Source organism: Scardinius erythrophthalmus (assembly GCF_964197995.2).
Source record: "Scardinius erythrophthalmus genome assembly, chromosome: 1".
In the NCBI taxonomy this organism is placed as follows: domain Eukaryota; kingdom Metazoa; phylum Chordata; class Actinopteri; order Cypriniformes; family Leuciscidae; genus Scardinius; species Scardinius erythrophthalmus.
Genome location: NC_138221.1, coordinates 60,684,474 through 60,712,342, shown reverse-complemented (window position 1 = coordinate 60,712,342; position 27,869 = coordinate 60,684,474). Strand labels below are relative to the sequence as shown.

The 27,869-nt window shown below is 38.8% G+C and overlaps 1 protein-coding gene across 3 annotated transcripts in view; it reads left to right on the top strand.

The window, feature by feature from the left end:
* Positions 1–27,869, top strand: part of helz (helicase with zinc finger) — a 75,553-nt gene that overhangs the window by 32,773 nt on the left and 14,911 nt on the right. For all 3 annotated transcript variants that reach the window (XM_081362791.1, XM_081362790.1, XM_081362789.1), the window contains exons 16-21: positions 3,233–3,411; positions 5,590–5,708; positions 6,820–6,965; positions 9,571–9,718; positions 9,887–10,070; positions 13,419–13,647. In XM_081362791.1, the coding sequence (XP_081218917.1) occupies positions 3,233–3,411; positions 5,590–5,708; positions 6,820–6,965; positions 9,571–9,718; positions 9,887–10,070; positions 13,419–13,647 (1,005 nt within the window). The remainder of the gene's footprint in view (positions 1–3,232; positions 3,412–5,589; positions 5,709–6,819; positions 6,966–9,570; positions 9,719–9,886; positions 10,071–13,418; positions 13,648–27,869) is intronic.

The following is a 27,869-nucleotide window of genomic DNA, read 5'->3' as shown; positions in this document are numbered from 1 at the left end:
ATGAATATTATAATGTTTTTTTTGTTGGGTCAGACAATGATTACCAAATTTCTCTCTCATATTGCTCCTCATAACAACTGAAAAAGAACTTATAAATAAGGTTATAACTGTCAACCAGAAAGTGACATTAAAGGTTTTTTTTGTTTCATAAATTGCTTGGTCTGATTGAATTTGTGCTCATTCTAGGATAGTGTGATCAAGAGCCGAAAGACTTGTATGTTTCAGTGGCACAAAAGAAGGAATAAATAACAAAAAGAAAAAACATCGGCATCGGCATCGGCCATCGGCCAAGTTGTTATGTTAAACATCGGTATCGGTATCGGCCCAGAATTTCCCAATCGGTGCATCCCTACTCGTGCCATTTATATGCCAAATTTTTTTTTTTTTTTTTTTTTTGCGTGCATGCTACACACTGTAAACCCCTTGGTTAGGATTAGGGGTGTGGAGTGCGTGCCTATTACACGCCATAAAGTGCATATCATATGCACACGAAAACATATTATGCACTACAAATACAATTCGTGGTATTCGCACTTTCATAAGATCGGGCTGAGCAAACAGACAATGTTGTGGCAATGTCTGTGCGAAATTCAACAACTGAGAGACGACATTCTGACAATCAATTTTTTTATGCTAGATATCCCCCATTTAGCATGTTATGTTTTGATGTTAATTTTTAAAGATGTTAGATAATTATAGCCTATACTTTTTAAATATTGTTTATCCTTATTATTATTTAATGGCCTAACAGTAAATTAGAAACAAAACATCTGCAAGTGTACACTTAGAAGAGTAAAAATTACAGGTTACGTTAATTCAACTTTATTAACACTGAATGGCAATTTGCACTTCCAAATGTCATAGGCTACATTTGTGGAAATAAACGAATATACAAATTTATTTTAAGAATAATAAAATAAAACATAAAAGGCAAAGGGAGATCAGAACATTTAATGAAAAAAAATTACGGGTTCTGTACATGGCAGACAGGGGAGCGTAACGTTAGTCGAAAGCCGGACGATAAAGGTCGGTAAACGGAATCAGTCAGGATACATCCACAAATCCAGAGGAGCAAAGAAACTAAATAGCAGACAAATCAAAGGAAAAACTAAGGTGTGCAAGCGGTTACCAAACATTTTTTTTCTCATTGAGTTTCCAAAAAAGGAAAAAACATTAACGTGCAACAAGTCTATGCGCTTAAGTCGCTGTCTGTTTGGTTTCCATGGTGACGCGTCATTGCTTGTTACGTGACACACCGCAGCCACAACAGCGCTGAATGAATGATGATCTGCTTTTATGTCATTTTTCCTTTTTTACATTTGTTAGCTATGGCATGCAATATCTGATATTCCGATTGTCAAATATATGCAACGCAATATATATATATATATATATATAACGCAAAGTATTGCAAGAAAAAAGGCAAAATTAATGCGATCTTAAGACAATTTTTTTAAATACTCGGCGGGCCGGATTATACAGCCTAACGGGCCGCATGTGGCCCGCGGGCCGTAGTTTGCCCACCCCTGTGTAAGGCTGAACACCTCTTCTGATATTTTGACTGGGTGACGTTCTCCAGTTTTGTTGTTGTTGAGTAGCCGAAGCACGGTCTGTAAAGGCTCTGCCCTCTTCTGGAAAAGGGTGCGGGGAGCAGCGGCTCATTTGCATTTAAAGGGACACACAAAAACAGTGTGTTTTGCTCATACGAAAAGGGGCAATTTTGACAAGCTAAAATCAATGATCTGTGGGGTATTTTGAGCTGAAACTTAAGACGCATTCTGGGGACACCAGAGACTTGTATTACATCTTGTGAAAATAGGCATAATAGGTCCTTTGACTAAAAGTATTAAAAACACTTCCCATTAATTGAAATAAAGCTAAAGCTAAGCTTTTTTTTTTTTTACTAAAATGACTAAAACGGAAATAAAAATAAAGGAAAATAGAGTTGTTTTTTTAAATGACAAAAAGCACATAACAAAGAAATAAATCTTAAACTAAAATTAAAATGAAAACTAAAGAAAAAATATTAATAAATACTTGGTGTATATTTATATATTGATATTTTTGACATCCCCAATGTGACGACTGGCTAAAGAACGACTTTCTAAATGGCGATTGGGTGCATCTAGGTTTCATTTGAAAGATTTAAAAACTGCACGTCATGGAAGGAAATTTGTTATGCAATTTTGAGGATGTTAGTCATCCAGATTATTTTAAAATCCGCTGTTTTTCTCATAGTTCAAGGTTCCTTCGGCACACCACCCACACGAGTCTGTTACTCCGTTGTCTCTGATTTAGGATCTTGCATTTAGGCCTGCATGGATGAAATGATATGAATTTGATGATGAATCACCCTGGTCTTATTGTGCACAGTTTATCAGTGCATACTATTCTAATAAAAATGTTAGGTTTCTTTATCTTTCATCAAAATGTAATAACGTCGCCTCTGAAACAACATTTTTTTGCTGAAGTAAGCAGGGCTGCATGGTCATGGATGGGAAATATATTAACAGCTAGATGTTTAAATGTTATAAAGAACATATGAATTGTGCTTTCTGTACAAACTTGCTGCTATGGTGGTGTGGGTGGTTGCCAGGGCATTGCTATGCAGTTGCTATGGTGTTTTGGGCTGTTGCCAGCGTCACTTCAAGTACTTTTGAGCTTCCGTTTACCATATTTGGTGCGCTCTATGTGTGTGCGTCGATTATCGTTTATATGTGAATATAAAGCGACTGAGTGTCTTCAGTAGACTGAAGATTCATATGGATTTCTTTCACAACGTCTTCATGAACTTTTGAAAGAAAGTTTTGGTAGAATGGACTTTCTATGTTTGGACGGAAATCTCTCAATGGGCCATATGTTCATTTTTGAATAACTTTCCCTTTAAAAAGGACCTATTCTGCCTTTTTGAATGTTTTTGAGTGTGTAACGTTGCGGTTTGAGCAAGAAAAAGTCCCTTCAAAGGGAGTAATTCTCTATCAGTGTCACTGTTTCTGAACTCCCTGAAACGCCTCCTTTGTAGTCTCGCGTTTTCTACCGGGAACGTCTCAATATTCCTAATTTAAATAATTCCCGCCCAAGGCATACGCAAAATAAAGGGGCGGGACCTGGTTGAGTGAGTTAGTATAAGTGGTTCACCTATTCTAGAAGGGCCCAGAAACAGAATCAAGACTTTGCACAAAAAAAAACACATAAAATGGCCTCTTTAATGTTGGACTTTGTGTTTGTTCAGGGTTTACTTCAGGAACCGCTGGGTGAAGACGGTCCACCCGTTGGTGCAGCAGTACTGCCTGATCTCTGGAGCGTACTTCACCTTCCAGATGCCCACGCGACAGGACGTAGAGCGCCACCGTGTTGTTGTGGTCACACTCAGCACATCCCAGTACCTCTGCCAGCTTGACCTGGAGCCAGGTCTGAACACACACACTGCAAATCACATCCCTAATACTCTCGACATGCTAAACACATCACTTGTAGCTAGTTTTCATATCTGCACACATCCGATTAAAACAGAAAGACGTGACATAAGCACGTCACAGCTGGAAGTGGCCGCATTAAAGCCCTCCTGCAGGAGCGATGCAGCGGGGTCCACAACAGTTTATTAGGAGAGGCTAATTTCCTCCTCTGTGTCGGCACACAGGATCATCTGTTGCTAAGAGACCCGGCTCGCCTGTCTGACACACTCAGCATCATTAACACTCGATGCTGTCGTCTTTTTTCCGTTTCTTTTTCATTTCATCTAGCCTCTTTTCTTATCTGCTCATTTGAAGTCATTGCTACTGATTTCTGGCATTGGGCTAATGTGTTTTGAGAGGTTGAAGTTTATTCCCTCCAGTGACAAACATTTTGGGTTTGTATATCTTAGAGTCCAAATAATAAGCCTATATATATATATATATATATATATATATTTGACTTAATAGGGAGATTAATTTCAGAGGAGAACCATCATTTCAACCATTGGCGCCAATTAGATTCAATTAGATTCAAACTTTTCCACACTGTTTGTCATTAAATGAACTCAAGAAACTATATTTAATCACCATTATATAGTCAAACGTATAAATATTTACAATGTAAAACATTTTAATTACTTTTTTAAACAGTTTTGAATGTTAAATTGTCATTACTGATATCTATAGTGCAAATATAATGCTGATATTTACACAATCCAGAAGTTTGGGGTCAGTAAGAATTTTTTGGGGGGGGGGGGGGGGAGAAATGAATAGTTTTCTTCAGCAAGCAAATGTTAAATTGATCAAGTGACTGTAAATACATACTTTACATTCAAATAAATGCAGAAATCTTGCCTGTAGAAAAATGTACAAGGAAATATAGCTGCAAGCAGCAATTATCGGGGTTCAAGTGCTAAAAGGTCTTTAAGCACATGCGTAAAATTTTTATGTTTTATTTAACAAGTTTGTAACCACTTAGATCAGAGATGGAAGAGACCATGGAAGAGAGATTTACAGCCAATACAGGCAATTCACTAAGGAAATGCATGTTTTTTAAAGCTTTTTAACTGTTATAGCCCTACCTATGGGCCGATCTCCATAAAAGTTTGCATGCATCTTTAGAAACATGTGCTCACCCTAATGATGTTTTTGTTTTGGAATATAGGCTTTTCATTTTTTTCTAAATGACCCTGCTATAGCTATTCAAAGGCCAAAGTTCAACATTTTTTGATAACTGTTGGCCTACAGAGTCCTGAGAATTGTGCTGCAATGGTTTTATCGAGGTTAACATTATTAAAGTTAGAGCTTATTTAGCGATATCAGCCGTATGGCTTAGTGCAGGCGCTAATGGAGATCCAAGCTTGTGTCTCATAAATTACCCCACTAATAATGCCCAGAATGGTACCAAACTTCTACAGTAGTACAAAAAACGTGTGTGAAACTATCCTTTACGCATGTGTAAAATGCAAATCCATTCACAAGTTACAGCCATTTTAGTAAAAGTGGCTCTTCCCACTTTGAACGTTTTGTCAGCCCTTGTAGACAGTGAATCAAAATGTAAACTTTTTTTGATAATTATTGAAAATCAGTCTCCAGAGAATCTTGCTGCACTGATTTGGTTCCGATCGGGCCAAAAACCCAGGACTAGTTCGCAAAATTAGGTTTTTCATAAAATTCAAAATACCCAAAAATGTTGATGATCAAATAATACGACGATCGTTATAATATCTCACAATATTACTGTTTTTACTGTATTTTCTATCAAATAAATGCATCTTTGAGGAACATGAGACACTTTGTCTTTATGGCCAAAAGTTGCATTAATATCGTCATGAAGTTGCTTAATTTTGTACCATGGAAAATAAGAGGGAATAAAGTATAAAGATTTGATACATCTGCCTTGAGAGATCCAAGAGTTATCCGTCAATCACTCACACACACACACACACACACACACACACACACACACACACACGTACGTCTACACTAAAGACTATACATCTGTTCCCGTGAGATGGATGCTAGATTCTTTGGTGTTAATGGCTGCTGATGTGTGTGTGTTATCTATTATTAATGCCTTCTGTGAAGCTCCATGTAATTAATATTTCATTCCCATGTATGTGTGTTTCAAAAGGGATCTTCACACACATCCTGTTGGACGAGGCAGCCCAGGCCATGGAGTGCGAGACCATCATGCCATTGGCGTTGGCGGCTAATAGCACCCGAGTCGTACTGGCAGGAGACCATATGCAGGTACCTGAGCGATGACATCAGCATGGAGAATGGCAATTTTGACCTATTGGTTCATTTTGTTTGTTTACAAGTGAAGATTTATGAATGTTTTAGTTAACTACAACTTGAACTAAACTAACTACAACACAACATCTTGGCCTAGATTAAAATATTTCTGCTAAGTCCCTTCAAGGCAAGCAATCTCACTCGGGGGCCATCTTTGGCCAGCTAATTCAGTCATGCAAGTGCAATGAATGGGGAAACTAAAATTCTCCAAAGCTGTTCTCCAAGCTTACAATTAAATTTCATATTTAAAATCACCAATGAAATCTGACTCCAGCGTGAAGAACCGAGTGGAACCAATGGGCTTCTAATTAAGTGCCATTTAGATAGAAACCTCATCAGATACACTCATTTCCCGCTGCATTAAAAATTCATCTCACACCCTACCTGTACCTCCTCTCATGTGGAGGTGGGCCTCAAATCTATCAGTTAGGGATGGACAACCATTTCTTTAGAAGTTGTTGACTAGTAAGGGTTGCTGATATCTAGAGCAGTGGTTCCCAAACTTGTCCTGCCGGCACCCCAACACTGCACGTTTTCTTTGTCTCCCTAATCAAACACACCTGATTCAACTCATCAGCTCATTATCACATGGGTTAATGTCATTTAAGTGACATTACTGAACTTAAATAAATATACAAGCTTGATAAAAATGATCATTCTAGAAGAAAATTTCAGATGGCACTTAGAGGCTTTTGCATCTGAACTCTTCATACATGTATATAGTATGAAAATATAGATTAATGAAAATTAGAGACATTGCCTTAACTTTAATAAATACTAAAATAGTATATAAATGATACTAAGATAGCACTGCTCTCACACTCATCATTGTTCTGTGTTTGTACACATCAAGATCGCAAGAACTTTTTATCAAATGTCAATATGTTAAATATTAGCCAATGCATCATTCAACGATTAGATTCAAGAAATAGTTAATCCAGGAATGAAAGTCAAGACGCATTACATCTGGCTTGAGGTTTGTGAATCCAAAGGCTGTGTGTGTGTGTGTGTGTGTGTGTGTGTGTGACATGTAATTGTGACTCTGAGGTCTCCTGTCCCCTTGCAGCTCAGTCCGTTTGTGTACAGTGAGTTTGCGCGGGAGAGGAATCTGCACGTGTCTCTTCTGGACCGGCTGTACGAGCATTACCCCTCCGAGTACCCCTGCAGGATCATGCTGTGCGAAAACTACCGCTCCCATGAGGCAATCATCAAGTAGGTGTGAACTTTTTCACACCACTCTTCCAGAGGAGAGACAGACATACAAACACACAAAACACCAGGGCTGTGTTGTTCCCGACATAATTACGCACACGATTCTCTCTCTCACTCGCAGTCTCTCACTGTTACATCTTTGTGTCTCTCTTTCCTGTCTGTTCTCCATTTCTGCTTCTATCTTTCTCCATTTAACTTTTAGGTTGGTTTCTATGTAGTTATATTGAATGTATGACATGAATCAGAGGTTCTAAACTACTAGGACATAAGTACATGTCGATTCTCATAAGGTCACACATTGCAGGTATAAAGAAATGCTAATAATTAAAATAATGAAAAGCAACAAACCAAATAGCCGTGCATGGTTGGGAGAGCAAAATAAATCGACTCATCAACTTTTAAAATGGAGAAAATGCTTCCCATATTTTTTGTTGTTGGTGTCCAAGGCCGTACATTTGATTTAAAGTGTTTTTGTACATTCAAGTTACCGTGTTGAATCTAGACAGATTCAGCGGATGCCAACATAGACAAATTCTTATCATCCTTAAACACTGAATAAAATTGCAGAAAAAAAATATCACAAAGAATACATTAAATTAGCAAACATGATAATACCAAAATGACACCAGAAATTCTATATTGCCCTTTTAAATGTATTCAACCCTGTCTCACAGGTTTGAGCATAGTGGACATTTAAGGCAAAATTAACATTTTCTTGGTGATGTTATTGCAATCTGTATTTTGGTAGATTTTAAAATTGGATGCCCGTTAAAATGAACCCAAAATGGTTCAGTAATGTCCATGTTGGAAGAAACTGGATGTGATTATAAAACATCAAAAACACGCCAAATCTAAAGGAGTATTTCCCATTTTAATTTCTCTTGTGAAAATTAGTACTTTTGACATTTATGACAGAATAATTCATTAAAGCGAAAAATATCTGGAGACATGGGGGGGGGGAAACGCACAGCTTCTCTGATCGGAAAGCAATTAAAATGCCTTTAAAATAGAATATTAAAATACAGGAGTCTAGTCCACTAGTAAAAATGCTTCTATTTTTAGATTTTTTATCAAAAATTACATTATCAACATAATAAGAGTGAAGTGTTTAATGAATGTTTGTGTTCTTTTATGACTGCAGCACTCAAGCTTAAGATGCATATTGAATTACAGATTTTCAGTGTGAATCCGACTGTTATATTCTTTTATGTAAATATATCCAAACATAATCCTCAGTGTGATCAGTTTCAATCCATGTTTTAAATATAATATGAGATGATTTTCCTTATAGACAGACAAGGTATTGCATGCGTAAATTGAGGTCTATTACCACATACGCACACTCATACCCCTTTTCCACCAGCAAGAACCAGGTGCTGGTTCAGAGCCAGAGCTATTGCCAGTTCGGAGTTGCTTCGACTGACGAGCCTTCTAAGAACCGGCTTGCCTTTCCACAGGCCAGAGAGCCGCCACAGAGCCAGATCTTACATCACTGTATACATCTCATTTTACCCAGCAACGTTAGCACGGCAGCGCCAAACACAAACACATCAGGCTTGTTCGTGATGGTTCGGCTTCCAAACACTCCCACAGCTCCGATCGGTCTGCCCCGCTCCGATGCATCTCGAACAAGCCTTCCATCAACAATGGCGTTCGTTGCGTTGCTATTGATGCTCATGGCTTTGCGAACCTACAACGGCATCCAAACACACAAATCCAACGCGGTCGTGCAGCTCGCCGTAACTTGCGTAGACTGAGATCACAATCGAGCTGCAATTAGCTTGATTAGCTGCCATTTAAAAGAATGGTGGTCACAAGTTTCTGTTCGTCTTGTTGGCCACGGTAACCCCAACTACTTAAGAACCACTTTTCCTGGTTCAGAGCTGGTGCTTTGGGTGTCGAAAGACAAAGAACTGATTTTGAAACTAGGCTCTGGCTCTGAACCAGCACTCAAACGGCCTTGGTGGAAAAGGGGTATCAGATGGTACATTCAATGCCAGTGGTAACACATATGCTGTAATTCCCTGTTTGGACTCCATGTTGTGTGTTTTGAGATTGAAATCTGACAAAACAGAACAAAGATGGTCGCCAAAGATGGGAACACCTCTCTGAGCGGCGGGAGCCATTTTGACGCCAGCGCTGAGGCTTTGTAAATTAAGTGGCAGTCTGTTTTGGATGTGTTCAGGCATTCACTGATAGCTTATCCCTGATGCCTCCCAGTGCTCTCCACTTTTGAGGAGTCAGAAATAATGACTAAAACGTCCTTGATTGGAGAGCTTTGGCGTCAAATTGTTAATTAAAACGGATGTGAGTGTCTTCAACGCTGAAATTTGCATCACATTGTTTTTTATCGAATCATTTTACATATAATCTGCATATATTGTGCTGTTAAACGTTTGAGTGCGTAATTTACAATTCAACCAATGTGTAATCGTGGAATATAAACAAAAGTGTTAATAAACCCATTGCACTGATAAATACATTTGGCAGCATTTGAAATCTTCTAGTGTTTTAGCTTTATATTTGGAGTTAGAGGTCTTGATAGTGAAGCTGAATGGTTATTTTAAGGTTGTCAGTGCTGACTGTGTGTTCTGGCTGACTGCAGCTATACGTCTGAGCTCTTCTACGAGGGCAAACTGATGGCCAGCGGGAAGCAGCCGCCCCATAAGGACTTCTACCCTCTGACCTTCTTCACTGCCCGCGGAGAAGATGTTCAAGAGAAGAACAGCACTGCTTACTACAACAACGCTGAGGTAACCCCAACACACAACCATTGACAAGTTGTTGTTTTCTCATTTCATCTGTTATATATAGTTTTCAGTGCCCTAGATTTGGTGCGAACAGGCCTAATATCAGATTGACTAGATGTATGGGTGTATTGGACCGTTATCATTGAGAATCCGTTGGGAATGCTCTGTCAGGTGTTTGAGATAGTTGAGCGGGTGGAGGAGATGAGGAAGAAGTGGCCGGTGGCCTGGGGGAAGCTGGACGAGGGGAGTATCGGTGTGGTCTCGCCCTACGCCGACCAGGTCTTCCGAATCAGAGCCGAACTTCGCAAGAAGAGGATGCCAGAGGTCAGCGTGGAGAGAGTACTCAATGTCCAGGGTGAGTGAAAAATGCTAATGCCTATTCTAAAGTGTACTTTAATATGCACAAATGGCCCAAATTATATTGTTTTTGTTGCAGAAAATCATGGTAGCATGCAAATTTTGGGTCTAAAACTAGCTACTTTGCATGCTATTGCATGTTATTTAATAGTTTATAGGGTGATGGGGATTATGAGAATTGGTAAAGGGCACCTGTTATGTTTTTTTAACCTTTGTTTTAGTGTATAATATAGCTGTTTTCGCATGTAAATAATCTGCAAAGTTACAAAGCTCAAAGTTCACACCAAATGAAGCTAATCTTTCCAACAGGAAACACGTTCCTTAAACGCCTGGTTTGTAGACCTGTAATTATTTCCATGACATAGATGCTCACCCTCAAACAAAAGCAGTTGTAAGGCCAGGAAGAGTTTCATTATGTTGAAGGGCAAAACATCATTACATTGACTTGTCATACAGAGGTTGCATTTATTGAGCAACCACAATCGCAAACAATATAGTTGAGATTCATGTTTGGATTTATTACAGTTCCTCACTAAGAAGGTTTGCTCATAGATTTAGTCGCAGTACAAGCACAAGCGGCCTCGTGAAGGAACATACATTGGCTGAATTACACTTTCATGTGAGCAGAATATTGCAGTGGAGATTGTTACAAACTCCAACATACATTTTGGGAAGATTAAGTAAAATACTGTGCAGAAAATGTATCCATTTTAAAGTCCCCGTGAACATGAAGTTGCAAACGACTTTTCTCCAGTGTTGACGTATTTCCAAGTTAAACAGAATATTGAATAGAGGGCAGGGTTTTACTTTAGCGCTCCTCCTCTCCATCTCTGCTCATAGCAGACTAACGGTTTGAGGGGAGTGGTTAAGCGTTTTCAACCCAAGCCGTTAAACTGACGTCATCAGAGAAGGAACGCCATTCCAGACCGGAAGTAACTTTTCAGATATTGATTGAAGATTACCACAGCAAACAATTTTTTCTCTGTGTATTAACTTGCACGGATTAATTGTTCACCACAAGACTAGTAATATGCGCTAACAAAGTAAATAGGGGTCAATTTTGATTTCATGAGGACTTTAAGAGAAAAGCTATGATTGAGGGATTTAAACTCCAACCGTGGAGGCTTGTTGCCAATGCAAGAGAACGGAAATGTCGATAAATAATCAGCAGGCCAATATCGCAGATGATTAATCGACAGAATCATGTGGCCCTGATAGTTTACCATCTTGGATTTATGTTTCCACTGACCAGTGAAAAAGATTGCTTTCACGGGGAGGGAAACATTTGACAATTTTGTCAAAGTGAGGCATTTTCAGCATAATTAAGGTACCTAACTATTGGAACATCGTTCGCGTTGTGAATACGCCTGTGCTGCTTTAAAATGCTCCCCCTGGAAGAAGATCACTGGGTTTTAAACCAGACCCCATGTGTCAGCCCAGATGGGTGGCAGAGAGAGAGAGTTTACAAGACAGCAATTTAGCCTGCCAAATGTGTGTTTGGTGTCCCGCGGGTTTCATTTGAAAAGCCAGATTGGTTTGTGCATAATTGATGCCGTTTGGTTCACCCTGTTGCATTGAAATCACCTTTTTAATGGATGGAGAAATTCCTGCACTCAGGTTGTGCTTGTTTGGCACAGAGATTCATCTTAAGTGATCATTACCCGAGTCATGTTTTTGCCTGTCTGCCAATTTGAGCTGGGCACCATAAAGGAGAAATCAGTGTAAGTTCTGCTTTTGTCGTAATTCATAGAGAGATCTTCTGTTATTATAGTGACATTCATTGCATGTTCATGGCTTTCCAGGTCAACATGAAATCAAATTTAAACCCCATTTTCTTAAAGCACCTTTGTTCCAAGTCTTACTGTGAAGTTGTTCGTTGGTGTACAACAGGGTTTCCCAAATCGGGGTTCATGACTAGCAAAAAAACAACTAGCAACAAATCTAGCGACTTTTTGAATTGCTGGTTAACGTAGTCAGTCACTTTATCATACTCGTTCCATTTTATTAACAGAAAATATGGAAATGAGAACAGCTTTATTGGACATTTGGATGTATATTATATCAAAATACAGTATGAGTGCACGGATTGGGAGAGAAAACAGATGTAAACTGCTGACAGTTGGCGCATCTAGCGGCATGGTGACTTTTTGCGTAGGCTTTAGCTACTTTCCATTGAAAATAGTTGGCAACGCTGACTGCAGGGGGTTCGTGAGTTGATGAAAAGCTAATCATTAATCATGTAAAACTGCACGATAATTGCGACATAACCTGCTGTATTTAGTGGCTCGGAGAAGCTTGGTTCACCGTAAAAGCAGAAAACTCTATTTGAGAACGCAATATGCTCCAGGTTTATACATTCACATAATATCCAACTTTTTTGTGGACATAAGTTTGCAGCATTTGAGGAGTTTTCTGTCAAAATAAAAGCTCAAGGATGATTTATGTTTAAATCTTGAGATTAAGCATTTGAAAGTGAATAATTTAGGACAGAAATATTGGTAACTTGTAGTATATATATATCATTATCAAATATGAATTTATTTTACAGTACATTTCTAATATCCAAAAGTAATGCATTTTGGTAAAAATGTAAAATAAGGTGGTCTTAATTTCTTAACATTAGTTAAAGGGGCTCTATGTAGAATTCAGAAACTCTTGTTATTAGCAACACTAGTGGCCATTAAGTGAACTGCAGCCAGCAGCTTATTGCTTGCGCTTGTACACGTGCACACGTAACACACGAGAATGAACGTGATTCAAGTCCCTGTTTTACACTCACGGCGAAGTTCTTTTTTTTTTTTTTTTTTTTTCGCTTACAGAAGTAAAAAGAAGTTTGGAATACTTGAAAAAGTTGAACAGATCAGTCTGCAAGCTTTCATAGGCAACCTAGGAAGTCGGGGTAGTTTCATTTCAAGCAGTTCACACACTGGCAATAAAAAACTATTAATATGTGGTAATTCTTACATATAGTGAGTTTAAATGCATTAGAACTAGCTCAGTAATATATTTTACAGTGTTTTTTAACTTTTGTTAATGTTAGTTAATAAATACACAATTGTTCGTTGTTTGTTTGTGTTAATTCACTGTGCCTTAACTAATGTTAACAGATAAAACGTTTGACTTTAAATATTTAGTAAATGTAAAATTTAACATTAAGACTAATATATGCTAGTATTGTTTGTCGCTAATGTTAACTAATGTATTGAACTAATGTTAATGAAACAACAACTCTCCTTTTCTGCAGATTCTTCGAAGTAAAACTGGTTTCATGTTGACTTTTTATTGATTGTCTTATGCCAGCACGGTGTGCAACACATAAAGTACACGTATCTCCTGCTGTCCACAGGTAAGCAGTTCCGGGTGCTGTTCCTGAGCACCGTCCGCACCCGTCACACCTGCAAACACAAGCAGACGGCCATCAAGAGGAAGGAGCAGCTGGTGGAGGACTCCACTGAAGACCTGGACTACGGCTTCCTCTCCAACTACAAGCTGCTGAACACCGCCATCACTCGAGCGCAGTCCCTGGTGGCCGTGGTGGGAGACCCCATCGCTCTCTGCTCAGTGGGGCGCTGCAGGTAACCGGACACTTTTTAAATGGCTCAACCACTTAGTTTGTTGAAGTTAAGGCCTGTTAATTTAAAGGAATATTTCACCTCTGGGAAGATGAATGTGTATTTAAATGGGGTCATTTATGTAGTAGAAATGTGAAATTATTTTAGAAGTTGGTGCCTTCTAGACTGAGAAAAGCCAGAAAATGTATTTTTGGCTCATGTGGATAAAAGACAACTCCCAGAATGCACTTGCTTCGCTGCCCTATGAGGCCACTCCCAAGCCACGCCTACCGGTTACAGAGGGCAGTATCGGAAGAAATGATACAACTAGGCTACTAGTTGACTCGAAATTGAAAAGACGCCATTTTATCGTGAGATCCCCCTATGGGCGGGACGAGCTCCTCCTACTGGCTGTAGTCTCTCGCCTCTGGCCAAAAAAGCCTCCGATGACGCGAAATGACGATTTTTGTGTCATCTGAGGGTTTTTCCCCAGACACATAATACAGAAATCTCTCGTCTCAGGGGGACATGAGGGAGGGAAGCACGGTCACTCGAAAATACTACCGGGTTTCTACTGATACAAAGCTTAATGCTAATCGGTGAAGTATCCCTTTAATTATTCCATTTACACTACTGGTTAAAAGTTTGGAATAATTTAAAAAAAGGATTTTTTTTGTTATTTTTGAAAGAAGTCTATTATTATCACTCCAGTCTTCAGTGTTCATCTTTCAGAAATCATTCTAATATGCTGATTTAGTCAATTATTAATAATGCTTCTTGTTATAAAACAAAGAGATTTAGTTTGTGCTGCTTAATATTTTTGTGGAAATCATTTTGTTTCATGCTTTGGTGTTTAGAAAGTACAAAAGAACGACATTTATTTTAAATTGAAGCATTTTTAACATTATAAATGTCTCTGCTGTCACTTTTGATCCGTTTAATGCATCCTCTCCTCTCTGTATAAAAGTATGAATTTCTTAGTGTTAAGATCATCATATTAGAGTGATTTCTGAAGGATCATGTGACGCTGAAGACTGGAGTAATGATGCTGAAAATTCAGCTTTGATCACAGGAATAACTTACATTTTAAGCTATATTATATTTTAAATTATAATAATATTTCACATTTTTACAGTCTTGGTAAGCATAAGAGACTTCATAATCGTAATTATTCCAAACTTCTGACCAGTAGCGCATTTTGTGAATGGTCGATGGGGTTTGTTTCTACAGTAAAAGAATCGACCTGACCTCTGGGGGGAAAAGAGTCATCGCACAATCATCTGAATGTTTTCGGAGTTTGTGATGTGAATAGGGCTTTGTGTTTCGTGTGGGTAAGCCTGTCTGGATGTGTAAGCAGGGCAGACAGTGGCTCACTGCTGTCTGGTTTTGGTGAGTACCTGTGTAGTCAGAGTCCCCAAAAGAAGAGCTGTCCCTCTGCCTTCCCATCATGCACTTCACCGCTGTCAGCTTGGACTAATACGCTCCTCACGCACGAACGCTTCAGACATAGCGTCTACAGAAGGGATATCAAATCTTTTGGCACCTCTCTTCAGGGTTCTGTTCGGAGGACGGTGTGAAGCTAATGCACTTGTTTACAGTCCCAGCTTCACTGCACTGTTGTTTGAGTATACAACAACTAATCAATAATAATCAACAACAAATTTGATTAGAAATTAATTATATATGCGTGCACAGAAATGATCTGCTAGCCTCGTCATTTTGCAGTAGTGAATAACGCATTTCTGTGGACAAAAGGTCAGAGAGTGAGCTGTTACAGGAAAAGTGGCCAACCCTAATAATCATAAGTAGGGCCTTATGATTTCTGTGATGACCCAGTCTGTTGTGATTGATCTACTCTGCTCTGATTGGTCAGATGACCCAGTCTGTTGTGATTGGTCTACTCTGCTCTGATTGGTCAGATGACCCAGTCTGTTGTGATTGGTCTACTCTGCTCTGATTGGTCAGATGACCCAGTCTGTTGTGATTGGTCTACTCTGCTCTGATTGGTCAGATGACCCAGTCTGTTGTGATTGATCTACTCTGCTCTGATTGGTCAGATGGCTCAGTCTGTTGTGATCGGTCTACTCTGCTCTGATTGGTCAGATGGCCCAGTCTGTTGTGATTGATCTACTCTGCTCTGATTGGTCAGATGCCTCAGTCTGTTGTGATTGGTCTACTCTGCTCTGATTGGTCAGATGGCCCAGTCTGTTGTGATTGGGCTACTCTGCTCTGATTGGTCAGATGACCCAGTCTGTTGTGATTGATCTACTCTGCTCTGATTGGTCAGATGGCTCAGTCTGTTGTGATCGGTCTACTCTGCTCTGATTGGTCAGATGCCTCAGTCTGTTGTGATTGATCTACTCTGCTCTGATTGGTCAGATGGCTCAGTCTGTTGTGATCGGTCTACTCTGCTCTGATTGGTCAGATGACCCAGTCTGTTGTGATTGATCTACTCTGCTCTGATTGGTCAGATGACCCAGTCTGTTGTGATTGGTCTACTCTGCTCTGATTGGTCAGATGACCCAGTCTGTTGTGATTGGTCTACTCTGCTCTGATTGGTCAGATGACCCAGTCTGTTGTGATTGGTCTACTCTGCTCTGATTGGTCAGATGACCCAGTCTGTTGTGATTGATCTACTCTGCTCTGATTGGTCAGATGGCTCAGTCTGTTGTGATCGGTCTACTCTGCTCTGATTGGTCAGATGGCCCAGTCTGTTGTGATTGATCTACTCTGCTCTGATTGGTCAGATGCCTCAGTCTGTTGTGATTGGTCTACTCTGCTCTGATTGGTCAGATGGCCCAGTCTGTTGTGATTGGGCTACTCTGCTCTGATTGGTCAGATGACCCAGTCTGTTGTGATTGATCTACTCTGCTCTGATTGGTCAGATGGCTCAGTCTGTTGTGATCGGTCTACTCTGCTCTGATTGGTCAGATGCCTCAGTCTGTTGTGATTGATCTACTCTGCTCTGATTGGTCAGATGGCTCAGTCTGTTGTGATCGGTCTACTCTGCTCTGATTGGTCAGATGACCCAGTCTGTTGTGATTGGTCTACTCTGCTCTGATTGGTCAGATGGCCCAGTCTGTTGTGATTGATCTACTCTGCTCTGATTGGTCAGATGCCTCAGTCTGTTGTGATTGGTCTACTCTGCTCTGATTGGTCAGATGGCCCAGTCTGTTGTGATTGGGCTACTCTGCTCTGATTGGTCAGATGACCCAGTCTGTTGTGATTGGGCTACTCTGCTCTGATTGGTCAGATGGCCCAGTCTGTTGTGATTGATCTACTCTGCTCTGATTGGTCAGATGCCTCAGTCTGTTGTGATTGGGCTACTCTGCTCTGATTGGTCAGATGACCCAGTCTTTTGTGATTGGTCTACTCTGCTCTGATTGGTCAGATGACCCAGTTTGTGCAGGAAGGAATGCTGCTTATGACTCGTTTCAGGCAGAATCTTTCTTTTCGGAGACAATAGCCCCTTTCACACAGCAATCCCGCTAAATTAGCATAAAATGGCCAGATTTTCTTTTCTGGTAAATACACAAACATCCCTTTCACACAACCAACAGCATTCTAGCTTTTTACCGGTAAGAGACCATTCACACATCAGCAGCGAAATACGAGTAAATTCTGTGATGACAGACATTGGAAATGATCTTTAAACGCCGCTCCGTTGTCTTCATGAGAAGCGCTTAAGTTTCACTAACTGGTCAATTTGACAACATTTTTGGATGTTTGAGTGAAAGGCATAATTGATGATCAAACAGAATGTGTTTTTGCCCTTAAAAACACAAGATGCACATAATGGTATCCAAATGTAGAGCCGCAGTGCCGATGAATGGAAGAGAAGGCCGGGTCTCGAGTGCGACCCGTTGAAAAAGCTGCGAAACGTGGTCATCTTGTGCATATTTACATAGAAAAACTATTAAAAGCTTCTGTAAACAGCGCAGAGTAATCATGTCATCTCAGAGTAACTTTATGATTGGCCCAAAGCAGACTTCTTACGTCAGCGCGGGCTGACCTCGTACGTGATCAGACAGGTAATCTTCATTCTGTGTTCACACAGAGCACATTACTGGTAATTTACTGCTAATGTTACAACTTCCCTTACTGGGAAATTGCCGGAACCAATTTACCGGTATTTTTGAAAAGGTCCTGTTCACACATGATCTCTTATGGGTAATATACCAGTAAAGACTGCATGTGTGAAAGGGGCTAATAACTCCCATTTATCATGCGCTTTGATTTTTGAAACCTTGCAGACCTTTTACATTCACAAACATATAATATGTGACCCTGGATCACAAAACCAGTCACATGTCGCACGGGTATATTTGTGGCAATAGCCAACAATACACTGTACGGGTCAAAATTATAGATTTTTCTTTTATGCCAAAAATCATTAGGATATTAAGTAAAGATCATGTTCCATGAAGATATTTTGTACATTTCCTACCGTAAATATATAAAAGATGTATTTTTGTGAGTGAATGCTGCACAATCGCCAACATAAATGGTCAACTTTAAAGGAGATTTTCTCAATGTTTCGATTTCTTTCCAGATTTTCAAATAGTATTGTCCTATCCTAACAAACCATACATCCATGGAAAGCTTATTTATTCAGCTTGTATATGTATAAATCCCAATTTCATAAAATTGCCCCATCTGACTGGTTTTGTGGCGCAGGGTCACATATCTGTTATCTATTATATCAATATAATATCTGAACAAGCATAATAGGGCCACTGTAATAAAACAGTAGGCAGGATAGAGTATATGCTGTGCAGAATGCTAGTTTTTTTTCTAGCCATTGATTAAACGGTCAGTCTTCTGATATCTCTTCCATAGCAAAATATCTCTTCCATATGGGATCCATATAAGATTGTCCAAACAAAAAATGCTTTTTTAAATTATTATTTATTACATTTAAACCTAGCTCTAATACCAAAGGTACAGATACAAGAGAGCAGTGAATGATGTTATGTAGCTCGTGGGAAGTTAACAATCCCCCTGTGCCTGTGACCTTTGACCTCTGACCTCTTGTGTTTTGGCTCTTGTGACATGAAAATGACAGTGTGTATCGCTGTCAGGCAGGGTTGGGCGTTCAGCGTGTGTGTTTGTGTATGTTTATATGGGTGTGTTGACACTCCCTCAGAGAGCTGTCTGTCACTTCGCTGGCAACCCTCTCTATCCTCCCTAGTTGCAGATCCACTGTCGCTATGGAGACAGACTCGCATCAACCAATCGGTAGAGACCGGCCACAGTAAATGTCAAGCTGAAGGGCCTGGCGATTAAATCTGTGTGTGTGGTGAAGATTCAGGGCTGTCCATTCAACAAGCTCAGAGCACAGCTTAACAGACTTCAGTAATCGAAGCGTTACCCTTGTCACATGACCTGCGATGACCAACCAAGCTAAAGTGCTGTGATAGTTTCAAAGAATCCTTCTTTTTTTTCCATCTGGAAATATTTATTTTCATAGATCAGTATATGGGTTAATCTCATGAAAACATGTTAATGTTTTATCCCAGAATCAATAAAACAATCAATCAAAAACAATCAAATTAGATTTTTTCAGGTTACATTTTTGTAAGTTAAAATCAGCATTACAAAATACCACCAGTGTTAAAGGGATAGTTCACCCAAAAATAAAATTTCTGTCATTAATTACTCACCCTCATGTCGTTCCAAACCCGTAAGACCTTCGTTCATCTTCAGAACACAAATGAAGATATTTTTCCTTAAATGCGAGAGCTTTCTGAACCAGCCATAGGCTTTCAAGGCCAAGAAATTTAGGAAAGACATTGTTAAAATAGTCCATGTGTCTACAGTGGTTCAACCTTAATGTTATGAAATGACGAAAATACTTTTTGTGTGCAAAAAACAAACAAAAATAATGACTTTATTCAACAATTTTTTCTCTGAAATGCATTGCGATAATGGGAATTTAGTGTTCAAATACACTATTTATAGTATTTATAGTTTTAATAAAATAATATTTATTTAAAATATTTTGAAATTTATAGTGTCCTCTGCATTTATTTTATTTTTTTTCTGACCCAAACATTTTCTTGATCGGTTTTGTGAGATTCCCTGATACACCGATGTCAGATAAATATGTGTTTGCTGCAGTTGTATAACACATCCACTGTCTACAAGCTGTTTTGCATCTAATTCAGTCTGTCACTTGTAAGTTCGACTTGTCAACTCCTCATCAAGATCCTGATTAGTTCAATCAGTTCCGCTTCCTCAAGGCCTCATCACACTATCTGAAATGAGTTCTGCTGTCTGTGGAGGAGGGGGCACAAACTATCGCTTGCAGAGTTGACATGTACTGCGAACACTAACTCAACCTGAAGTTTCAAACTGTCTGGTGCTGATGTTGCCTGTGCCGTTTGTGTGTGACATTGGAAGGTGTAAAAATGTGTAGCACTGCTGAGATCACATCAGATTTCCCATATGTTCTGACTCTCTGTTTGGATTTTTGCTTAGAGGGTTTGTGCAATAAACTGACGTCAGAGTTGTCAAATTCATCAACCCTTAAACCTTAAACCAAATTAAAACTAGTCATCAATTAGGGTGCTTAAAGAAGTAATAATGCACCAACGCAGGGCTGTAATCAGGTTTATGATGCTTTTGTTTGTTATCCTGCTAATTAGGGGTGTTTGATATCACGATTTTTGTTCGTGGGCGATTAAAATGCCTCCACGATCTGCTTTTGAAGAAACATCATAGTATCGTGTTACAGTGCATTCTCTCAGTTGCAGTTCTGGCGCCTCCGTCCCAACAATACTGTACAATGTGACGTACATTCACATCACATGTTAACGCAGAGGTAAAGTTACACTCATGGGACACTGCAGTTAGTTCCATGTGCCTAAAAGCCTTGCCAGTTAAACATTTCATTTGTGTGCAGATGTGCTGTTCTAACATGTGCTTTCCTGAGCGCGTACACCCGAAGCCCACAGGCACTAAAAGCCTGTCTAACAGCGCCTGGTTACTGGACTAAGTTATCTTTCAAGTCTTATTGCGCTAATACTGTCAAATACACACAAGGTTTACATAAACGCAGTTGGTTATGTCGTGTGTGTGTGTCATATGCTCATAAAAAGAGGCATTGGAAAGTTTGTAAGTACATCAGGAGTTTATTTAAATAACACTTGCCTGACGGCTTGTGCTACCACTAACCCGGATATCGAGGTCACTTCCGTGATTTGGGAAAAGCCTGCAAATAGTACAGAACCTATTTGTACTACTGTAGAAGTTTAGTACCATTCTGGGCATTATTAGTGGGGTAATTTACCCCATCTGGCTGATTTCGCTAAATAAGCTCTAACTTTAATAATGTTCAACCAAGGGGAAAAAAGGCTTCTGGGGGGGTGTTTGGCTCGAGGTCATGGTGCAAATTACTCCGAACCATCCCTTTAAACAACATAGTATCTACAGACCTGGTGAATTACCACTTTGATTTCTTTACCAAGCCAAGCACAAAACAGAGCCTTGATCCTCTTCATCGACTGTATGAGATTCAATGTGTTGTGAGTGTAGATGATGTCTTCAACAAGTGGCCCTATTGAGTTCAAAATGTGAGACAGATGCTTTCTGAGAATAACATGATTTATCGCCTAGGCTGATTATAATGCTAGTATTTTGTGATATTGGGATTGGCTGATAACCAGGGGCCTCATTTATAAAACTGTGCGTAGGAACCTCACTAAAAGTGTACGTGCGCCCGAAAGCCAAAAATGGCGTACGCAAAAAAATATTCAGACTTATAAAACCGTGCGTACGCCAGAACCTGCGCAGAATTCACTTTATAAATCCCAGTCAGCAGAAGATTGTGCGTACATGCGTTTCCACCCGAAATAACCATATATGGAGCTTACAACGCCTAGTTTTACTATGCAGATCCTCTTCTACATATCATTTGCATATGATTATTCATTCACGTGATAACTTATCACGTGGATGAATAATCATATGCAAATGATATAAACGGTACAAGAAACATTACATTAATACAAATCAAGTAGTTGTCTATCCTTGCCTTGTTTTTGAATAGCCTACATAAATCAAATAGTGTAAAATACATTTCAGAGAAAGTTTTTCTCAATCTTTTCCACTTGCCGAATTGTATTTTTAATTGATTTATATTTTTAATGGAAACAGATAGGCCTTGGGCATTATTTGCACGAAACTATTTTCTCAGACAATCTGGTATTATCGTGATACGCAATTATCTCTGTGGTTAAAACATTAAAGCACGCCACAGGAAAAGTGTTCAAAAACATCGCATCCACAACAAATATTTCTAATGATTGAATTAAAAAAAATGTTGTAACTTCAGTAATGATATCATGTTTGTGTTTAACTCCATTAATTTGAATGGCATATTTAATATAAATGTTTATATCAGAAGTATTTTATTTATTTAAACTGTTATTTGCGTCAGTTTCACTAAACGGCTCAACACGCTCGCTGCCGCGGACATTTAAGAAGGAATGGATATTTGCTTCAAGTGACAGGCTTGGTGATTGAAATTGTATTTGTATAATCTTTCTGTATATGTTTAATTTTCTTTAGATTTTCTGTATAAAAGTGACCAAAAATACATTTAACTCCAGCTCACCATCGGTGTCGCCAAAGTGCTCCATCTCCTTAACGTTCGTACGCATGGGTCAGAGTTTGCGTGCAGGTGCGCAAATTTTCCCGTCAAGTTTTTCTTTATAAATCCCACCTTTTGCGCAGGAACTGGCGTACGCATGTTTTCAGCCCCGTTTTGTGCGTACGCAAGCTTTATAAATGAGGCCCCAGGATAGCAGATTGACAGTGCTAGTTCCAAAGTCCTTAAATTATGTTTTATATGTATATTATGTACCATTGTTAAATTGGCTCCAGCTAAATCTAATGGTGTTTAGATAGGCCTAGGGAGAAAACGACCTGAAGGTGAGTAAAAGTTTATTGCTTTAAAAGTTTGCCACCTTGTCTCTCTTAAACTTGAAAGCTTGAGGCACATTTCAGAAATGTTGACTCATATTCACAGGCAATGCATTCTGCCTACTCACGGCTCCCTCTTAAAAACAAATACCAGAATTGCCACGGCCTTAAACTCAACTCGGTCCACCGCTTTCTGTCTTCACCGTGACACAAGCATACCAACCCGTGCTTTATCTCCAAGCATATCTTTTCAACCTTAAACTGACCAAATTCTAACAGCTTAAAATGTTACACGATCCCTCATTTGCCTCTTTCAGAGGCAGGAGAGACCAGCCGCTAAATTACACGGTGACGCATCAAGTTTCTCCAGCTCTGAGTCACAGTGGAGGTCTGAGATTGCTTGAGATTGATGTCGCCGGAGTCAGGATTGTGAATTCCCCCGTCCGAGCTGGAGCGACGTGAAATATGGCTATTAGAGAGAGAATCAGTCATATTTCTGCCTTCCATGTTGTCAAGTGTGGCTTCACCAGTCACCCGTGAGATCAGATTTGGTTCTTACATTGTGTGTTACCCTGCTTGTGTGATTTTGATTCATTTGTAACTCAATAAGATGATGTGCAGTGGTGCACAAACTCTATTGACCGAGTCACTAACTCCGGTTTGAATGTGAATATCTCATTTTGTTTTCAGTTGTGTGCCTTGTTTTACATACTGTATCAATAATTAATCTTTTTACCCCTGTGGGACTCTCAGTTTGGTTGGAAATCTGTACTAGAGAGTAACTAGTAGAGATGCACTTATACTAAATTTCTCCACCGATAGTTTGATTTTATTAAGGGGGAAAATATCTCTTCCAACTTATGCTGTAAACTATATAGGGGACCCTCTCATTTGGTGCTTTACCATAATAGTAGATGTTAAAATGAACAACAGAGCCCAAAGTATTATATTCAACTGCTATTTTTTTGCTGTTATAATAATTACACTAAAATAAAAACTGAAATGTTTGTATAGGCCTACATCTCATTTGCATATAAGGTAGTTTTCATAAACACTTGTCATCATGACAAATTTATATAAACATACATTAAAGGAACACAGCCATCTTCTAACAGTATACATACTGGGAACTATATTCTCAAAAGGCGAAGCACTGCTACTTGGGCGGAGTGATTTGCTCGAAGCGTCTGAGAAGCCCCGTGGTGAGAAGCAGAGAGTTCGCTCAGAGTTGGAGTAAATCACTCCGCCCAAGTAGCAGTGCTTCGCCTTCTGAGAATATAGTTCCCAGTAGGGGTGTAAGAAAAAATCGATACACTTGAGTATCGCGATATTTATCGTAGAGCGTCAAAAAGTTGGGCAGTTCCTTTATACAAATATCAAGCTAAAAACGCAGTCGGCAGCCAATTGCTGTGAGGTTCGGGATGTGACGTCTGTCTTGAGAGTTTAAACATATGCAAATTGTGCCAGAGTTTATGCTGGATTTAGTGCGGAAATCATTTTGTTTACAAATTAGATGTTGTGCAGTTGTTATATAGCCTATATGTTAAATATTTCATTTTGGATGTGTTTATTGTGATTATATTGGCTGGTTTTATAAAAGTTTATACAACTGAAAGGATATCTTTGCTTGGTGCATTTGGAAACAAAGCTTGTCTATTTCTAAATGTAAGCGTGCATCGTTCACATCAAACGCGAAGAGAGCATCTGGCGCGAGTGATTGCAATGTTAAGTCAATGCAAAGAAGCGTTTACGCGCGTCTGGAGGTCCTGCGGCACGAGGCGTTTAGTGCGGCGTGGTTCGCCTCATTCGCGCGTCCAGTTCTTTTAAAATCTTTTATCACATAAAACTTGATTTCAATATGACAAATTTATTTTGTTCACTTTCATCCACTTTCATTCATTTTCGTCCAGTTCACGTTGTTGTTTTGTATTGTGACAGGGGCTATGTACCTATTTTCTTTTATTATGGCCTACTTGAGCATATAAACATTTGCTCACTAAGAACCTGTAAACCACAAGCCCAAACTGGCAGTTTGATTTTCTGTGTACTGAATTGTTTACCTAAAGTAAACTTCTTTGACTTTTATGCACATCATGTCTTTTTTTTTAATATTTTTAATATATTTTACTTGAAAAAAATCCCAATATATCGCCTTATGCACAGTATCGAAATATATTGCAATATATTGAATCGTGACCCATGTATCGTGATACGTATCGTATCGCCAGATTCTTGCCAATACACAGCCCTAGTTCCCAGTATGTATACTGTTAGAAGATGGCTGTCTCTCATGTGACCTTGTTATTTGTACATCCTTGTTATTTGTACATGCTGTGACTATACAAATCACAACATGTAAATAGGAAAATGTTGCCGTTATTTTGTCACTTATTGGGAGCAGTATGCTAGCTGTAGCCATTTACCTCCAGTCTTTGTGCTAAGCTAGGCTAGCGGTGGGTGCGTCAGATGAAAAAGGGTATGTATGGATTTATCTAACTCTGGGGGATACGGTGAATAAGCTAAAATCCCAAAAAGTCGGCGTGTTCCTTTAACAGTAAATAAGCTCCTCTCTAGCGTTTTTTTTATAGCTAACTAACAAACTGAACACTGACTTTCCTGAGGTAAATGCAATGTTAAGTAACATAAGCTGACAAGCTGTTACGTGGCAAGCTGTTTTATTGACGTCTTTCTGCGGTTGAAACGCTGATCGAGCGATTACATGAGACATCTAAGAGCGTCAAAATGGCATTTATTGTTTAAATTTTCTGATAAAATGGACAGAATTTGAAAGCTGAGACTTTGTTTCTTGTCAGAAGTAATAAGCACAAATCTCTTTGCAATTATTGGATAGAGGCTCGCTACAAATTTAGCAGTTTGGACCTGGCAACCCTGGCTTGAACTACATGTGATTTTCATAGGGTCAAATAAAACCTGTTTTAACTGTAAAAAATTTTTTTTTAATGTTCATATGTTAATGTCATGTTAACTTCGACAGCCTTAAATTCAACACATTTTCAACAAATTTCTTCACATACAGTATGAGTTGCAGTCTGACACATTTTCACCAACTCCTTTTTGATTGACAGGTTATAATTGGCCCTTCATTGCTAGAAAACAAAATACGTCTCTGATTAAATTATATATCATATCATAAGATATTACCTTCTTAAATGGCTTTAATGTAACAAACTACTTTTGCTTGTAGTATAGATAACTACTTTAACTGCAGTTTAACTACTTTACCTGCAGTTTAACTACTTTAACTGCAGTTTAACTACTTTAAATGACGAGTAGCTTGTAGTATCTCTAACTGTTGGGTAATGCTGTAATTAAAACCCACTGAAAATGTCCACGTTTCCCCTCTTGCTCTCCATCCCACTTCATATAATCATTCTCCACTGACAACCATTGAGCATAACTAATGTAGTTATGGGCAGCTGTGTTGGTGTTAGAAAGTGTTATATGTTTATGAAGAGTGTTTCTGATTCACTGTCTTGTTTTTAGACTGTTATTTTGGAGCTTGAATGGGGCTTCATTTCGATTTTGATTGTGCTGCACTAAATAGTCACGAATAATGTGAAAAGGTTATGGTTATGCAGAGCAGATCTGCCATTGTCATGACACTCACCACACCTTTTTAGATGGATGTGCACGATATTGGGGAAAGAAAATTACATTGCGATATTTTGTTTTTCTGTGATATATATCGTGATTATGAAAACAATTTCACCTGGTGACTTTAATAGCTCTATTTAGAAAGAATGAATCATTCTAGATTTTGTAGGGTAGTGCATCTGCACACAAAAAAAACGAATTACAAGCATAGGTAAATACAATAAAACAAAGATGCAAATGAAATAAACAGTGCTTTGCTTTTCGTGAAAGTCTAACAGTATTCTGGCACAGAAATTGAATAATCAAATGTAAAATAACACTGCACATTTTGCACGGTATATAAATTAAATAAAATTAATCTTTGTTAAAGATTTTCTCTTTGTATTTTGTTTTATTAACATTAATGACAAACAGCAGAAGGAATATTAGACTGTTGTCACTTTTAGACCGAATGCACATATCCAATATAATGATACATATCAGTTTTCTTTCTCAATTGTTAAGCTCACATAATAAGCCATAAGCAACTGTTTACTCACCAAGACAGGCATTTTGACATGATTTTGTGTGTATGTGTCCCTTCAAGCACAAATACTGTAGTTGCTGTAGTTCTCTCTCTCTCTCTCTCTCTCTCTCTCTCTCTCTCTCTCTCTCTCTCTCTCTCTCTCTCTCTCTCTCTCTCTCTCTCTCTCTCTCTCTCTCTCTCTCTCTCTCTCTCTCTCTCTCTCTCTCTCTCTCTCTCTCTCTCTCTCTCTCTCTCTCTCTCTCTCTCTCTCTCTGTGTGTGTGTGCGCACAAGATCTGAATTGACTTCTTTCGCATCGTCTTGTGCTTGAAAGTTTTAAAATCACTTTGGATGTTTAAACTGACAGGACCTAAAACATGTGCAAATGATAAACTTTGCTCTATGATTGTTAAACTTTGCAATTATTCAGAGAATCACGTGTTTAGAACTGGTGGCGCCTGGTCTAGTAATGAAAGTCAATGGGGAAATTATCATTTTAAATGAACTGAATTAATATTTTTTTGCTTTGAAATTCTCTGTAGATAGGCTAAACGGTTCACTGGAAGTTGATTTGGAATTGGAATAATAATGAAGTTCAAATGTGTTTAACACTTGCAATGTATACTGGGAAATGAAATGTCCTTCCACCCTGGTCAACAAAAGATAATTTATTTTATAAAATGAAATATATAAACCTTATATAAATTCTGTAGGTGACATTTTATGCCATTGTATGACACTTTATCTCTTTTGTTAGTTTTTATTTATTTTTTTGATGATCCACTTTAGACACTCTACTATGTGTATGCAAAGTGCTTAAGTAACTTTGCACCTACATGTTTGGGATTGGTCAAGCCAACATTCAAGGTTTGTCTTTTCTTAAAAAAAATGATGATTCAATTAATTTCTTCAAGTTTCAATTAATTGTCATTTTACATCCATTCAACTTTGAATTACAATTCTGCATTCTGTTTGCTAACTCAATTCAAATGCAGCTTTTTTCAAATGGAGTTTATGTTAGAAAGACATTCTCAATTCAATTCTGAATGCTGCACAACCCTGGCAGTGCGATGATATTTTTTTTTTTATGTTATTTTCTCGGAATGGTTCTTTTAATAAATCATTGAAAAATACTCTCAAACTCACTTACTAGTATGAATCAGTTTAAGAAATCCTTCACTGAATGGACTTGACAAATCTGC